Source organism: Pan paniscus, chromosome 12 (assembly GCF_029289425.2).
Source record: "Pan paniscus chromosome 12, NHGRI_mPanPan1-v2.0_pri, whole genome shotgun sequence".
NCBI lineage: Eukaryota > Metazoa > Chordata > Mammalia > Primates > Hominidae > Pan > Pan paniscus.
The window spans coordinates 111,074,002-111,092,604 of NC_073261.2; the positions used below are offsets into that span (position 1 = coordinate 111,074,002).

The 18,603-nt window shown below is 38.1% G+C and overlaps 1 protein-coding gene across 3 annotated transcripts in view; it reads left to right on the forward strand.

Annotated features, from left to right (window-relative positions):
• The window catches only part of NBAS (NBAS subunit of NRZ tethering complex), a 393,407-nt gene that overhangs the window by 116,428 nt on the left and 258,376 nt on the right, over positions 1–18,603 (forward strand). For all 3 annotated transcript variants that reach the window (XM_003826980.5, XM_034952644.3, XM_055108231.2), the window contains one exon: positions 18,325–18,408. In XM_003826980.5, coding sequence (XP_003827028.3) covers positions 18,325–18,408 — 84 coding nt within the window. The remainder of the gene's footprint in view (positions 1–18,324; positions 18,409–18,603) is intronic.

Here is an 18,603-nt window from a genome sequence, read left to right on the forward strand (position 1 = left end):
TACACACACTTTTTTTTCTGGGACTCCTATTATATGTGTGTTGACCATGTGATCATATCTTACAGCCCATTTTAAAAAGTTTCTTTTTTATACTGGTTTTATTTTGGATTGTTTCTATTACTGTGTCCTTAAATTTGCTATTCTTTTCTTCTGACTTGTCTATAATTGATGCCTTCAGTGTATTTTTTTTTAAATCTCCGAGACTATGTTTTTCATTCCTAGAAGTTTGATTTGGGTCTTTAATATTCTGTGCCTCTTGTTCTCATGTCATTGGTGTTTCTTGATCTGTTTCAAGAAATTGATTTTTGTTCTGGTTATAAGCCATAATTTCCTTCTTCTTTACATACCTGGTAATTTTTATTGGATAACAGACATTAAGAATTTTACATAATTTGGATGTAGATTTTTTTTTTAGTTGAAAGTAAATTAAAAAAAATTTTTTTATTATTATACTTTAAGTTTTAGGGTACATAGACACAATGTGCAGGTTAGTTACATATGTATACATGTGCCATGCTGGTGCACTGCACCCACCAACTCGTCATCTAGCATTAGGTATATCTCCCAATGCTATCCCTCCCCCCTACCCCCACCCCACAACAGTCCCCAGAGTGTGATGTTCCCCTTCCTGTGTCCATGTGTTCTCATTGTTCAATTCCCACCTATGAGTGAGAATATGCGGTGTTTGGTTTTTTGTTCTTGCGATAGTTTACTGAGAATGATGATTTCCAATTTCATCCATGTCCCTACAAAGGACATGAACTCATCATTTTTTATGGCTGCATAGTATTCCATGGTGTATATGTGCCACATTTTCTTAATCCAGTCTATCATTGTTGGACATTTGGGTTGGTTCCAAGTTTTTGCTATTGTGAATAGTGCCACAATAAACATACGTGTGCATGTGTCTTTATAGCAGCATGATTTCTAGTCCTTTGGGTATATACCCAGTAATGGGATGGCTGGGTCAAATGGTATTTCTAGTTCTAGATCCCTGAGGAATCGCCACACTGACTTCCACAGTGGTTGAACTAGTTTACAGTCCCACCAACAGTGTAAAAGTGTTCCTATTTCTCCACCTCCTCTCCAGCACCTGTTGTTTCCTGACTTTTTAATGATTGCCATTCTAACTGGTGTGAGATGGTATCTCATTGCGGTTTTGATTTGCATTTCTCTGATGGCCAGTGATGGTGAGCATTTTTTCATGTGTTTTTTGGCTGCATAAATGTCTTCTTTTGAGAAGTGTCTGTTCATATCCTTCGCCCACTTTTTGACAGGATTGTTTGTTTTTTTCTTGTAAATTTGTTTGAGTTCATTGTAGATTCTGGATATTAGCCCTTTGTCAGATGAGTAGGTTGCGAAAATTTTCTCCCATTTTGTAGGTTGCCTGTTCACTCTGATGGTAGTTTCTTTTGCTGTGCAGAAGCTCTTTAGTTTAATTAGATCCTGTTTGTCAATTTTGGCTTTTGTTGCCATTGCTTTTGGTGTTTTAGACATGAAATCCTTGCCCGTGCCTATGTCCTGAATGGTAATGCCTAGGTTTTCTTCTAGGGTTTTTATGATTTTAGGTCTAACGTTTAAGTCTTTAATCCATCTTGAATTAATTTTTGTATAAGGTGTAAGGAAGGGATCCAGTTTCAGCTTTCTCCATATGGCTAGCCAGTTTTCCCAGCACCATTTATTAAATAGGGAATCCTTTCCCCATTGCTTGTTGTTCTCAGGCTTATCAAAGATCAGATAGTTGTAGATATGCGACGTTATTTCTGAGGGCTCTGTTCTGTTCCATTGATCTATATCTCTGTTTTGGTACCAATATCATGCTCTTTTGGTTACTGTAGCCTTGTAGTATAGTTTGAAGTCAGGTAGCGTGATGCCTCCAGCTGTGTTCTTTTGGCTTAAGATTGACTTGGCATTGCAGGCTCTTTTTTGGTTCCTTATGAACTTTAAAGTAGTTTTTTCCAATTCTGTGAAGAAAGTCATTGGTAGCTTGATGGGGATGGCATTGAATCTATAAATTACCTTGGGCAGTATGGCCATTTTCACGATATTGATTCTTCCTACCCATGAGCATGGAATGTTCTTCCATTTGTTTGTATCCTCTTTTATTTCACTGAGCAGTGGTTTATAGTTCTCCTTGAAGAGGTCCTTCACATCCCTTGTAAGTTGGATTCCTAGGTATTTTATTCTCTTTGAAGCAATTGTGAATGGGAGTTCACTCATGCTTTGGCTCTCTGTTTGTCTGTTATTGGTGTATAAGAATGCTTGTGATTTTTGTACATTGATTTTGTATCCTGAGACTTTGCTGAAGTTGCTTATCAGCTTAAGGAGATTTTGGGCTGAGACAGTGGGGTTTTCTAGATATACAATCATGTCATCTGCAAACAGGGACAATTTGACTTCCTCTTTTCCTAATTGAATACCCTTTATTTCCTTCTCCTGCCTAATTGCCCTGGCCAGAACTTCCAACACTATGTTGAATAGGAGTGGTGAGAGAGGGCATCCCTGTCTTGTGCCAGTTTTCAAAGGGAATGCTTCCAGTTTTTGCCCATTCAGTATGATATTGGCTGTGGGTTTGTCATAGATAGCTCTTATTATTTTGAGATATGTCCCATCAATACCTAATTTATTGAGAGTTTTTAGCATGAAGGGTTGTTGAATTTTGTCAAAGGTCTTTTCTGCATCTGTTGAGACAATCATGTGGTTTTTGTCTTTGGTTCTGTTTATATGCTGGATGACATTTATTGATTTGTGTATATTGAACCAGCGTTGCATCCCAGGGATGAAGCCCACTTGATCATGGTGGATAAGCTTTTTGATGTGCTGCTGGATTTGGTTTGCCAGTATTTTATTGAGGATTTTTGCATCAGTGTTCATCAAGGATATTGGTCTAAAATTCTCTTTTTTTGTTGTGTCTCTGCCCAGCTTTGCTATCAGGATGATGCTGGCCTCGTAAAATGAGTTAGGGAGGATTCCCTCTTTTTCTGTTAATTGGAATAGTTTCAGAAGGAATGGTACCAGTTCCTCCTTGTACCTCTGGTAGAATTCGGCTGTGAATCCATCTGGTCCTGGACTCTTTTTGGTTGGTAAGCTATTGATTATTGCCACAATTTCAGCTCCTGTTATTGGTCTATTCAGAGATTCGACTTCTTCCTGGTTTAGTGTTGGGAGAGTGTATGTGTCGAGGAATTTATCCATTTCTTCTAGATTTTCTAGTTTATTTGCATAGAGGTGTTTGTAGTATTCTCTGATGGTAGTTTGTATTTCTGTGGGATTGGTGGTGATATCCCCTTTATCATTTTTTATTGCGTCTATTTGATTCTTCTCTCTTTTTTTCTTTATTAGTCTTGCTAGTGGTCTATCAATTTTGTTGATCCTTTCAAAAAACTAGCTCCTGGATTCATTAATTTTTTGAAGGGTTTTTTGTGTCTCTATTTCCTTCAGTTCTGCTCTGATTTTAGTTATTTCTTGCCTTCTGCTACCTTTTGAATGTGTTTGCTCTTGCTTTTCTAGTTCTTTTAATTGTGATGTTAAGGTGTCAATTTTGGATCTTTCCTGCTTTCTCTTGTGGGCATTTAGTGCTATAAATTTCCCACTACACACTGCTTTGAATGTGTCCCAGAGATTCTGGTATGTTGTGTCTTTGTTCTTGTTGGTTTCAAAGAACATCTTTATTTCTTCCTTCATTTTGTTATGTACCCAGTAGTCATTCAGGAGCAGGTTGTTCAGTTTCCGTGTAGTTGAGCGCTTTTGAGTGAGTTTCTTAATCCTGAGTTCTAGTTTGATTGCACTGTGGTCTGAGAGATAGTTTGTTATAATTTCTGTTCTTCATTTGCTGAGGAATGCTTTACTTCCAACTATGTGGTCAATTTTGGAATAGGTGTGGTGTGGTGCTGAAAAAAATGTATATTCTGTTGATTTGGGGTGGAGAGTTCTGTAGATGTCTATTAGGTCCACTTGGTGCAGAGCTGAGTTCAATTCCTGGGTATCCTTGTTAACTTTCTGTCTCGTTGATCTGTCTAATGTTGACAGTGGGGTGTTAAAGTCTCCCGTAATTAATGTGTGGGAGTCTAAGTCTCTTTGTAGGTCACTCAGGACTTGCTTTATGAATCTGGGTGCTCCTGTATTAGGTGCATATATATTTAGGATAGTTAGCTCTTCTTGTTGAATTGATCCCTTTACTATTATGTAATGGCCTTCTTTGTCTCTTTTGATCTTTGTTGGTTTAAAGTCTGTTTTATCAGAGACTAGGATTGCAACCCCTGCCTTTTTTTGTTTTCCATTTGCTTGGTAGATCTTCCTCCATCCTTTTATTTTGAGCCTGTGTTTGTCTCTGCATGTGAGATGGGTTTCCTGAATACAGCACACTGATGAGTCTTGACTCTTTATCCAACTTGCCAGTCTGTGTCTTTTAATTGGAGCATTTAGTCCATTTACATTTAAAGTTAATATTGTTATGTGTGAATTTGATCCTGTCATGATGATGTTAGCTGGTTATTTTGCTCGTTAGTTGATGCAGTTTCTTCCTAGTCTCGATGGTCTTTACATTTTGGCATGATTTTGCAGCAGCTGGTACCGTTTGTTCCTTTCCATGTTTAGTGCTTCCTTCAGGAGCTCTTTTAGGGCAGGCCTGGTGGTGACAAAATCTCTCAGCATTTGCTTGTCTGTAAAGTATTTTATTTCTCCTTCACTTATGAAGCTTAGTTTGGCTGGATATGAAATTCTGGGTTGAAAATTCTTTTCTTTAAGAATGTTGAATATTGGCCCCCACTCTCTTCTGGTTTGTAGAGTTTCTGCCGGGAGATCCGCTGTTAGTCTGATGGGCTTCCCTTTGTGGGTAACCCAACCTTTCTCTCTGGCTGCCCTTAACATTTTTTCCTTCATTTCAACTTTGGTGAATCTGACAATTATGTGTCTTGGAGTTGCTCTTCTCAAGGAGTATCTTTGTGGCATTCTCTGTATTTCCTGAATCTGAATGTTGGCTTGCCTTGCTAGATTGGGGAAGTTCTCCTGGATAATATCCTACAGAGTGTTTTCCAACTTGGTTCCATTCTCCCCGTCACTTTCAGGTACACCAATCAGATGCAGATTTGGTCTTTTCACATAGTCCCATATTTCTTGGAGGCTTTGTTCATTTCTTTTTATTCTTTTTTCTCTAAACTTCCCTTCTCGCTTCATTTCATTCATTTCATCTTCCATCGCTGATACACTTTCTTATAGTTGATCGCATCGGCTCCTGAGGCTTCTGCATTCTTCACATAGTTCTCCAGCCTTGGCTTTCAGCTCCATCAGCTCCTTTAAGCACTTCTCTGTATTGGTTATTCTAGTTATACATTCATCTAAATTTTTTTCAAAGTTTTCAACTTCTTTGCCTTTGGTTTGAATTTCCTCCTGTAGCTCAGAGTAGTTGGATCATCTGAAGCCTTCTCTCAACTCTGAGTCATTCTCCATCCAGCTTTGTCCCATTGCTGGTGAGGAACTGCGTTCCTTTGGAGGAGGAGAGGCGCTCTGCTTTTTAGAGTTTCCGGTTTTTCTGCTCTGTTTTTTCCCCATCTTTGTGGTTTTATCTACTTTTGGCCTTTGATGATGGTGATGTACAGATGGGTTTTTGGTGTGGATGTCCTTTCTGTTTGTTAGTTTTCCTTCTAACAGACAGGACCCTCAGCTGCAGGTCTGTTGGAGTTTGGTAGAGGTTCACTCCAGACCCTGTTTGCCTGGGTATCAGCAGCGGTGTCTGCAGGATAGCGGTTTTTCATGAACCGCGAATGCTGCTGTCTGATCATTCCTCTGGAAGTTTTGTTTCAGCGGAGTACCGGGCCGTGTGAGGTGTCAGTCTGCCCCTACTGGGAGCTGTCTCCCAGTTAGGCTGCTCGGGGGTCAGGGGTCAGGGACCAACTTGAGGGGACAGTCTGCCCGTTCTCAGATCTCCAGCTGGGTGCTGGGAGAACCACTGCTCTCTTCAAAGCTGTCAGACATGGACATTTAAGTCTGCAGAGGTTACTGCCGTCTTTTAGTTTGTCTGTGCCCTGCTCCCAGAGATGGAGCCTACAGCGGCAGGCAGGCCTCCTTGAGCTATGGTGGGCTCTGCCCAGTTCGAGCTTCCCGCCTGCTTTGTTTACCTAAGCAAGCCTGGGCAATGGCGGTTGCCCCTCCCCCAGCCTCACTGCTGCCTTGCGGTTTGATCTCAGACGGCTGTGTTAGCAATCAGGGAGACTCCATGGACGTAGGACCCTCCGAGCCAGGTGCGGGATATAATCTCCTGGTGCGCCATTTTTTAAGCCCGTCGGAAAAGCGCAGTATTCGTGTGGGAGTGACCCGATTTTCCAGGTGCTGTCTGTCACCCCTTTCTTTGACTCGGAAAGGGAACTCCCTGACCCCTTGCGCTTCCCGAGTGAGGCAATGCCTCGCCCTACTTCGGCTTGTGCACGGCGCGCTGCACCCACTGACCTGCGCCCACTGTCTGGCACTCCCTAGTGAGATGAACCCAGTACCTCAGATGGAAATGCAGAAATCACACATCTTCTGCATCGCTCACGCTGGAAGCTGTAGACCAGAGCTGTTCCTGTTTGGAACCAGAGCTGTTCAGCCATCTTGGCTCCTCCCCTCAAGATTTTTTTTTTTTTTAATTTATTCCTGAAAGTATTCTGAAGCTTTTTTCTGGGGTGCAGTTAAATTACTCAAGAACTTTGATCATCTTGAGGCTTACCTTTTAGCTTTGTTAGTGGGAACAGGGCAGCCTTTGGTCTAAGGCTAATTTTGCTCACCTGCTGGGGTAATATTCTTTTTTTTTTTTTTTTTTTTTTTTTACTTGAGATGGAGTCTTGCTCTTTGGCCCAGGCCGGAGTGCAGTGGTGATGTCTCAGCTCACTGCAAGCCCCACCTCCTGGTTCACGCCATTCTCCTGCCTCAGCCTCCCAAGTAGCTGGGACTGCAGGCGCCTGCCACCGCACCCGGCTAATTTTTTGTGTGTGTGTATTTTTAGTAGAGACGGGGTTTCACCGTGTTAGCCAGGATGGTCTCGATCTGCAGACCTCGTGGTCCGCCTGCCTCGGCCTCCCAAAGTGCTGGGATTACAGGCGTGAGCCACCGTGCCCGGCTGGGTAATATTCTTTAATATATAATGAAATAAAATAATAAAACCTGTTACCCTACAGATTACTAGTTTTTCGTATTCTGGCTGACTGGAGCTTGAACTATTCCTGGCCCTATGTGAGGTCCAGGGATGTTCTTTCTGCTCCTTTGGTTGGTTTCCCCATCCTTGTGTGATTTCATCACAGGTATACACTGAGCAGTGCTTAGTCAATGACTAGAGGGACCCCTCCCAGGATTTTTGGAGCTTTCTTTCTCAGTGCACGTTCTTCTCTGATCCATTGTCTGTAAATTCTAGCTACCTTGGCTCTCAGACTTTCAAACTCTGTCTCTGCAGCCCAGGAGGCCTGCCAGGCTCTGTTTAGAGTTCCCTTTTTATGCTGCAGCCTGTCACTTCTCTTCAGGCAGTGAGCGAGGGCGCTGCTGGGCTCACTTTGTTTTTTTCCCTTCCCTTAGTGTCGTTATCCTGCAGTGCCTGGTGTCCTGCTGTCTATTTTTGTTGTTGATCGTGGTGGTAGTTTTTTAGATTAATTCAAGAGATTCGTTACTGTTCCTGTTACTCCATACTTCATTGTTGTTCAAAGGAGAAGTTCTCTTTTAGTGTTTTAAAGTAATTTTCCTGAGCTGATCTTTTATTAGTCTGTTTTGTGTAGGTTTGTTCATCTCATTAGTTGAGTTCTTATCCCTGTTGTCATGGAGCCTATTCTGTCCTTTCCCATAACATATGATCTATTTAATCAAAATACGAGCTCCACCAGCCACCTCATGGTGTGTACTATAAGGTTAGCGTCTCTATGCAGTTGATTAAATGGAGTTCAGAATTAGGAACAGGTGAAAGGCTTTCCTTAATCTGGAAATTACAGAAAGTGATCGAGAAATGTAGTTAAAATACAGTATATTTTAACACATGGACTTTTCATTACTGCGAACAACAAATAAGCAAAGCTGCAATGTATTGAGCCAGAGATGTTCTTTTTCCAAATTGCCATCCCAGAGGTTGACTGTCAGCCGCAGGTGTTTGGGAGAGTTGGTGCTATGTGTTATCTCTCAAGGGCATTTATGGACAATTTTTTAAAGAAACAGTCACAATATATCCCACTTCATTCTTGGACCCTTGGTTCTCATTCTGCCTCTCAGGGTCATTTTCTCTTTGAATACCAGTGGCACTTTGTGTCTCAATTGTTAACTTATTATAGCATCTATTTTCTGGCCTATTTTTGTGTTTCTTGAGGGCAGGAGCAATACCTTTGTATTTATTTTTAAAAATTTTAGTTGTTCAATAAAGGTTTGTGGAATGAATGAATGTTATGTAGTTAAAAATCTGTATTGACAGTCATAAGAACTGTTTTCTTCAAATTCTTTAGTGTTTTGTTTCCCTTCTCTACCTAACTCTAGTTTAATCTTGAACCTCATCAACACTAAAGTGTGTTAGACTTATTCGCCCTGCAGATAGCTACACCATTGTCTTCCTAGTCACATTCTGTCGAACTGACATCAGAACACTCCCTCTTCATTTCCAGGGTCTTCATTTCCTCAGCTGTGATTTTATGCCTGTCTGCAGTGTAATTTTGCCTAGACTCAAAGAACTCATGATTGTAAAAGGCTGACATAGACTTGTGCAGCAGTATCTCAGGGCGAACAACCTCTGTGCTTCTTTGTTTATTAATAGCTGAGGACTTTCCACCTCTCTCTCTCTCTTTCTCTTTTAAGAGATGGAGACTCTCTGTCACCCAGGATGGTCTGAAACTCCTGGGCATGAGTGATCCTTCTGCTCAGCCTCCCCAGTAGCTGGAACTCCAGGTATCCTCCATCATGCCCAGCTAAATTCCACATCTCTTTGTACTCATAAGTGCTCATACACAGGCGAAGAGTCACCTGTCCCATAGAACATTGCATTGTTGCTGATGGCATGGGTGGAAAATAGGGAGTTGTATAGACCATTTTGGGAATTTAGCATTATGAACATTTGAAAAAAAATCTCCTGTATATGTTCCAAATCTTTTGCCACAGGAAAGCATTGCGTATACCCTTATGATTTGGGGATAGTTTTTGTTTTTTCATTTATTTATACATAATCATCCATTCTTCCTTCAGTCTGTCCATCTTCCTATCTATCTATCCATCTATTAAATATGTAGTAAGTTTTAAATAAATGCCAGGTATTCCACTAACGAATCAAAAACGATGAAAGCTTTGAAGGAGCTCATAGTCTAGTGAAGGAGCAAGACACAGAAATAAATAATTATAATTCAGTGCAATGACAGCAGTAACGGAAATACATGAGAGGTTTAATAACATGGAAGAAAGTCTGATAAGCTTGGTCTGGGAACATCAGAAGGTTTCAATTTTTTTCCTCTAATGAACACTGCATTGACTGACACAGTTAAAGACAACATTATAAATATGCATGCTGTGAATCGTGCTACCTTTCTATCCATTTAGATGAGGTTAACGTGCCATATTTATGATTTTTAGTTTTTCTTTTTGAATATTTTATATCAACATTTTTTTCTTCCTACTGCCTTTGTATAACTTGGTTTCCAAAGTATAATTTTTTCTGTCATTGGAGGGTTTTTCACAAGCTTGAGAAGCACAGTGATTCATTTCGGGAAGCTTGCTAATTAGTTACTTGATTGAATCATTTCAGTGAGCTACTACTGTGAGTTAGGTGCTGGGAGTATAAAGTACCCTCCTCTGAAATATATGTATACAAATAATTACAGTAGCAGTGAGATAAATGCAGAAAGGGTTATCTACAGGCAAATAGTCTTAGCTATGTAGTCTTCCTCTTAAGTTGACTTTTATAGTTTTTATTCAATGTGCAATAAGTTTTCACAGCTTGATTTGATCTTGTCTTTCTAGTTCTTAAGAGTTTTTTCCTTTGAGAGCTCTGATTTTAGAATTAAGAGAGTATCAATGGTCTGTTCCTACTGATCATTCATTCATTAGTGACTATTTTTGAGCTCATGTGGATTGTTTATCTGGAAATTTATAATTGTGATATATACCTTTTAGGGTGTTTGATTCACGATTAAATGAAATAATGCATTTATATAAAGTTAGTTAAAATTATTGCTTATATGTTATTATTATGCATATAAGAGCACTGGGAGTTGTGATGGACACAAAGGGGTATTTATCAGAGAATATTTACTTTTAGTGGGGAGACAATCTAGGAAATTAACAATAGATAAGAACTTCAGGGAATTTGAGAAGTATACCACTTATATACTATTGAAAGATTAAATGCCACGTGGTTGTCCAGATAAGTAGTGAGGATTTAGAACAAAAAGAAACCAATCTGGACTGGAATGGCTACAGTAACATCTTTGGGAAGCTGGAATTTGAGCTGGAAAAGGGGGATTCAAATAAGTAAAATACCATAGTGGCTGAGAGCGTAGACTCTGGAACCGGACTGCCTGGGTTCAAATTCCAGCTGCAACTTAGCTATTTGACCCTGGACAAGTTGCTTACTGTTTCTGTGCCTGTGTCTCCTCTCCTGTAAAATGAGAAAGATAATATTGTCTATCTCTCAGGGCTGCCGAATTTACATATGTAATTGCTTACAGCTTTATATTTGTGCTTGCAGATAGTTAAGTACTATATAAGTATTATATATAGGCTGGGCAGAGTTGAATGGTTATATAAATAGTGTGTGAAATGTCCATTCAGCACAGTTTAGAGGCAAGAACATACGGGGATTCTTAAGGGTGACTATGAAGAAATCAGTGTTCCTTTGGCTTGGGGTCTGCATAGGCATAATCTGTGCTTTTTTGGTAAGATGAATGAAAACGAGATTTAAAAGTATTCTTTCCTCTCTAATCCTTTTATTCAAAATCCATTAGCACTACATACTCACATAGGTGGGTTAGGTTTTATAATGAACACTGATACAATTCATGAATATTTTGGTACATTTCAGTAGTTTTGTAATTGATAAATTTAAATGTCATATATCTTTATCTTTGTTCTGGAAGTGATTTTTCTGGTGTCATTAATAGTCTAAAGGCTATTTGTCAGGGTCTGCTTGTCTTCATGTAATGTGAAATAAGGGTCTCTCTGTTTTTCTCTCCACTGGTTCTGTGTCAGTCTAAGTTACAGAATAGGGAGTGGAATTTATTAGATTGCTCTCATATTTCTTCCCATTTGGCAGTTGTAGATATGTACTTTTGGGTCTCCCCTGTATAAGGATTATTCTCATCAATCCTTGGTTGACTCAGATCTCAGATCTTTCCGTGTTACCACATTTAATATATATTCCCCCTCACTGAATGGAATACTGGCAACCTCGAACCTATAGGTTAGTTGATTACTATAAATGAAAGTTGTAGTTAATCAATTTTAAGTTGAGTCCCTATTTTTCATCTGTAATACTACAAATATGAACATCATATCAAAAATAAATGAACAATAAAACCTATGTATTTATAAATATTTTATGTATATAACACCAAATTCAGAATGTAAAACTTATTACCTAAGTGTTTTATTTGGGAGACTTTTTGATGTGGGTCATTTTAGCTTATTCTTGATAAAGTACAAGGCCATTGAAATTATACTTGAGGATTCCTTTCTTTCCTGGTGGCTTTCTTTGTAATGAGCATAGGCATCCTTCATTGTTCTGAGGACCTTCAGTGTCTCTTATTCAAAATTAGGGTAATCTGCCCAAGAGGCAAGTGGTACTGGTGGAGGTCAGTTTTCATACCAGTGACTTCTCATGTCATCTGTTTTGTTGTCTCTCTTGTCATCTGTTTTCTCTAGTCATCTGTTTTGTTTATCTCTGTTGTTTTGTTTATCTCTCTTGTTTTGTTGACATTAATCATCTGGTATAGAGCAGCCTTTCTGAGTTATATAACTGACTTTTTTGGGAAATTATTTAATTAATTTAATTTATTTGTTTGAGACAGTCTCTCTCTGTCACCCAGGCTGGAATGCAGTTACAGTCACAGCTCACTGCAGCCTTCATCTCCTGGGCTCAAGTGACCCTCCCACCTCAGCCTCCTAAGTAGCTGGGACTACAGGCCTGTGACAGCTTCCCCTGAATCCTTGCTAGTCTTTTTTTTTTTTTTTTCCTTTTTCTTTTTCTTGAAGAGATGAGGTCTTGCTCTGTTGCCCAGGCTGGTCTCAAACTCCTGGGCTCAAATAATCTTCCCTTCTCTGTGCCTCCCAAAATGCTGGGATTATAGGTGTGAGCCACCAGGCCTGGCCCTGGGAAATTCTTTAATACTTCTCATTGAAGTTTGTGACTTTCTCTTGTACTTTAATGATTTAACAAACTAGTTCTCCTTTATAATAATCAAATTGTCCTTTGCTCATGGGTAAAAACTAATTTTAAAACTTGGTTTGAAGCATTTGGGACAGAGACAATGCCTTTTGGAAATGGTTGCTTTTTTCTACTTCATAAATCAACTCATCACATTTTCATATTACTGTTAATTTCCATTTTACTCAGGATGGTATAAGTGGAGGTTATCGCAGTTGTTAGGTATTTGGAAATGTAATCATTGATATAATTATTAATATGATGCTATTGTTTATCATAAAGTAGATCTTGAAATGTCAACCAGAGTCATATATATCTTGTATTCACTACTTGTGAAAAACCTTCTTGCTGGTATTAATGTTTTTATAACATTCACTGTATGTCAGGTACTGTTCTAAGGGCCTTTGTGTACTAACTACTCTGATTTTCTCCTAATCCAAATGAGCTAAATATTGTTATTATCCCCCTTTCTCTAGTGAGGAAAGTGAGGCACAGGGAGTTTGAGTAACTCCATCAAGGTTCTACAGCTATGAAAGGTAGACTCACAATTCTAACCCAGAGGTTAGACTTCTCTAAGAGCATAATCTTAAGTATTATGGATTAGAATTCAAGACAATCTTTACTTCAGTCTCATTTTCATTTGAGCAGGCAGTATTGCGGCATTTACTAAATAGATGAGGCAGCTGGGTCCCAGAGATTAAACTCGTGGTGGGAGGAGGTGAATCCAAATCCTAGAGTGCTGTTGTTTTCACTCTTGTCTCTCTTTTACACATTGCTAGCCTCTGAGAATACTGGTAAGTTTCAAAATATCTTCTTAGTTTCTGCTCTGTTTTCTAAGTTATTTATAAATGAAATTGAATCCCATTGGTCCAGAAGAGAGCTCTGAATAATGCCTTCGGACAGCTTTTTTTTCGACTTGGTGTTATGAGTGATAACTAGCTTTTTAATTGGTTTCCCATTGAGTTTCAGATCAATTTGACTTGTTCAGTGATGTTAACCACAGTGTAGTTATACATGTAGGCCCCAAGTATTATTATTTTTATTCTTTATTTGCCAGAACGTTTTATTCTCTGCTAAATAATAGAAATAAATATAACTCCACATTTTAAAGCCAATGCATAAAAGGTGGCAATTACGAGTAATACACTGTTTATTTAACCTTTTGTTTCCGAGGCATAGAACATGAATAAAAGAACTTTTTGAAAGTTTATTCTTCATGAAATTTCTTTGAAATAAAACATTTATATTTAGTTTGAGAAATAATTGGTGGGAGAATTGTTGGATATAATAGAACTTGTTATATTAATTCCTTTCCTGCTGGCAGATAAATGTTACCATCAAATGAAAGCCAGCGTAGTTTATTGTTTGAAATAAAACAATGAATAGGGTTCTAATATAAAGAATCCTAAAATTAAGTAAAAGCAGCCATTATTTTGTAAAGAGATAATTTGAGTTTACCATATAATCCTTTTTTTTGTTTTTTTTAAGTGGAGATGATGTATTTAAATCTTAAGACTTCCCAAGCAGGGGAAAAATAGACAAATAAGATGAAATAAAGTATATGTAAATGCAGTTTCATGTTTATAGAACTTGGGATTCAAGGTGTAAGTTTTACACCTACCCAAAGTTTCTATAGTTCTGTAGAAGGAACAGTATGATTTCTAGGTTTTTTTCAAGCTACAATTTTGCCTAACCCATTTAGTAATTGACTTAATGTCTAATATTTTAATTGTGAATCGAATCCATGAAAAGGGTTTTCTCTGAATTTTATTAAACATTCTATCATTCTGCTTACCTAATGAAAGAATAAGTAGCTAAAATTTGGGCAGTTTTTAAAAGGTAAGAACAGAACCAATCATCAATTAATTTGTAATGTAAAGAATGATGACATTTAGGGTAACATGTATTCTTGTCTTTTTTTTATTAACTGAGATATAATGGGATATCCAACTATCCAGTTAGTAGATGTATACCATTACTACTAGTGTAGCTTGCTCTTCCATCAGTTTAATAATATGTATTAGGAAAACATTGTTGTTCTCACTCTCAGACTGTAGATTCTGTATAAGCATACCTCCTTGACATATCCATTTTTTTTCATGAACAAACTATCCCTTTCCATTGCTATATTCCAATCTTAAATTTTTGTGATATCCATGAGATCATTTAAAAAATTTTTTGTTGTGTTGTCAATTAATTCAACCTACATATAGTTTTTTGAGTCTGCTAAATGCCAGATACTATTTTGGGTGCTGAGGATATAGCACTAGACAAAATAAACAAGAATCCTGACTTTAAGGAGTTTTTATGTTGGCTGGAGAGAAGATCCTGTTTATTTCTCAAATGTTATCATTTGAAGCAAAATAAAGAACTTACGGTGATTTTATTAGCACTTCAAATGCCTAAAGTTTGGTTTAAAATACATTGTTTTGTAGAAACATCCTGGAAGAAAAAGAGCAACAAGAAGGGTTTTTTTGTTTTTACATGAACATGAGTGATCAAACCTAAGATTAAACCATATTCCATAGATATTAGTTTTATTAGACTAGTAATGTAGTAGTTATATATCTTAGTTTAAATGTATCTTTTGATATGCATGTAAATGGTCCTTTTTGGGTTGTCTGTATTAAATCTTGAGAAGGCTCAAATTGCCCTCTACCGGCTGGGCACAGTGGCTCACGTCTGTAATCCCAGCACTTTGGGAGGCCGAGGTGGGTGGATTACCTGGGATCAGGAGTTTGAGACCAGCCTGATTGATATGGTGAAACTCTGTCTCTCTAAAAAAAAAAAACAAAATTAGCCAGGCCTATTGGTGGGCACCTGTAGTCCCAGCTACTCAGGAGGCTGAGACAGGAGAATTGCTTGCACCTGAGAGACGGAGGTTGCAGTGAGCTGAGATTGTGCCACTGCACTCCAGACTGGGCGACCGAGCGAGACTCCATCTCAAAAAAGAAAAAAAAAATTGCCCTCTACCTGCTGTGTACAAATCTGACTGGTGGCTCCTGATGCATGGAGGGGGAATGGTGGAAAAATGGTTGGGGACTAGACTATAGTCCCTATGTCCTTTCTACAGGCAGTTTAGTATGCTAGCTAAAAGTGTAAGCTTTGGATTCTGACTGGTTGTGTTCAAATCCTGGCTTTGTCAATTTATTAGCTTTGTTAGATGGACAAGTTAATTTATGCTTTAGTTTTCTCATTGTAATATGAGGAAGATAATATCTACTACATTAGATTGATAGGACTAAATTGAGACATTTTATGTTAACAGCATTGTATTGGGTCTAGTCCATAGTAGGAGATCAGTCAGTGCTAAAGATTATTGTTGTCACTGATCATTGCTGATACAGCAGCAGTAGTAGTAGTAATAGTAATGCTATTATTATCATCATCATTGTCATCATCATCATATCAGTGGTGATCAGCAAATTTAGAAACAGACTGGTTGTGCTGTACCTTGAAAATGCAGCAAATGTGAAAATCTGTTTTGGTTAAAAAATATGTATATTATATATCTGTTTTCTTATTTCTGTTCAGTGAAGATACCATTTTACAACTTACTAGTCTCTACATACCAAATAAGTATTATTTTGCTGAGGGTTCCTAATAACTCTTGCATCTAATATATACTTTGAATAGGAAATACAAATCTCAACTTGTGATACATTTTTCTAAAATTCTTTTAGAAAACATTTTATGTAGCTTAAGGAACCATGTCTGTTTTAATTAGAAAGGTCATAATAGCTTGCTAGGTTTATTTATTTTCTCCTCATTCCTCAATTCATTGCTGTAATTTATTCTTATGTCGGAAGAGTAATCATCATCATCCTTGTATCCAGATGTTATCTTTTTTACTTTTCAGTGATCTGTGATTAAATATTAGTTATTGACATGGAAGAAAATAAAATAGTTTTTTATTTGGTGACAAATGAAATAGTATGGTTGTAGCATCCATTCTAAATCATCATTTGTATGATTCAGAAATTTAAAATTACAGACTCACACACCTTCAAAAACCTATCTCTGGTACATAGTTTGCTAGGATATTACATGCTAACTGGAAATCTGTGTTTTAGATACACGATATAATAAACTTCTTATTTTGTAATCTAGAGGGGAACCTTGACTTTGGATAATTTGCCCCAATAATAATAACTGCAAGGGTGATGCTGTTGATTGATCAGTCGTCACTGCCCCTTCCCAGACCTCATTAGCTTCCCTCTTCTGCTTTAAAACCCTCCAGTGGTTTCTTATTACTTTTTACATGAAGACCAATCTCTTCACCAACATAATTTTCAAACGTTTATGAAGTGTTTCTTGTGCAAAGTGTGTTGTATAACCTAATAATGTAAGAAAGTGCAATCCTTTTTCTGGGGCTATGATAAATTTTAGGAAAATGCTACTATTGATACTCAGAAATATTAGAGAAAATGTTTTATTGAGCTATAAAGCAAGGCAATTGAAGTTTGTTTTAACAATTTTTGTCTTTATTCTTAATTCAGAATGATTTAGTTGTTTTCATGGATTCATGGATGTTAAAGCTAAAAGGGACTTAAGAGAGAATGTTTGAAGCCCTTCATTTTAGAGAGTCATATGCCAGAGAGTGCCTAGCTCATGAAGAGACAGATTTGTTTCTGTTTCTCAGGTGTCCTGATTTGTGGAACATTGCTCTGCTCTATTACCATACTGTGTTTACCTTGCTTTTCCGTTTAAATTGATTCTTTTTTTTTTTTTGAGACGGAGTATCAGTCTGTCACCCAGGCTGAAGTACAGTGGCACGATCTGAGCTCACTGTGAGCTCTGCCTCCTGGGTTCACACCATTCTCCTGCCTCAGCCTCCTGAGTAGCTGGGAGGCAGCCACCTCCATGCCTGGCTAATTTTTCGTATTTTTAGTAGAAACGGGGTTTCACTGTGTTAGCTAGGATGGTCTCGATCTGCTGACCTCGTGATCTGCCCACCTCAGCCTCCCAAAGTGCTGGGATTACAGGCGTGAGCCACCGTGCCTGGCCTTAATTTATTCTTATGTTATATTCAGTCAGGCCTTATCTTTGCCTCCTGTAGATTTTCTTTCTTGATCATGGCTTATTGCAGTCTCAACCTTTTAGTAGGGCTCAAGCGATCCTCCTACATCAGCTTTCTGAGTGGTTGGGACACTGGGATGACAGGCGTGCCACCACCACACCTGGATAATTTTTAAATTTTTTGTAGAAATGGGGTCCCACTATGTTGCCTAGGCTAGTCTTGAACTCCTGGGCTCAAGCAGTCCTCTCTCCTTGGCTTCCTAAAGTGTTGGAATTACAGGTGTGAGCCACAATACCAGGCCTAGATTTTCTTTCTGTTGTTTTTCAGTGATACTTTTCAACCTGCAGAATCATTCCTTTCCTCTTACTATTACCTGTCCTCTAGGTCTGTGCTATCTAATATGGTAGCCACTGGCCACATGTGGCTATTTAAATTTAACTTAATTAAAATTAAATTAAAAATCACTTTCCTCATGTCAGTAACCATATTTTAAGTGCTTATAACCAGTGAGCATTTACATAGCTGGTGGTTACTGTATTGGATAGCAAAGATGCAAAACATTTCTGTGATCACAGGAAGTTCTGTTGAAAGCACTACTCTGCCCCAACAGCTTACAATCCAGGAGACCATTTATGTTGGTTTTAACAACATGCACTGCAGGCTCTTGATAAGTGTTTTAGAATTTGTGAATGAAAACTTATCCATACCTTCCTTTAATTACTTGCCAAATTTTTTATTTGTAATTTTTCTTTTTGAGCCATTTTATGATTCAGCAATATGGTATTTCCCATTTACATAGTATGTATATAATATGTATCCTGTACCACTTAAAATACTATAAGCATGAATCTTAGATATTAATGTTATAGAGATGCTGTTTGCATTATACTCCTTGTGTGGCTAAGTCATTGAGGTAATGTGAATTTTAAACACTTATTTTTTTTTTTAATTTAAGTTTTAACGGTGACTCCCTGATGATCATTCCTTGGCATGAACATAAACACCGAGCTAAAGATTGGTGCGAGGAGTTGGCTTGCAGGTCAGTATGAGCCTAAAGGAGGCATCTTTGTTTCTTTGTGGGATGGGTGAACTGATGGCCCTGTGAAAGTGGTGTCTGACCAATGAAACCTTACTTGATGACACTCCCTAATTTAGAAAGTTTGAGTGAAGTTTTAAACTCCTTTGACTCAGTTATGTTAAAATTTTTTAATGGAAAAATTAAATGCTACAAAGG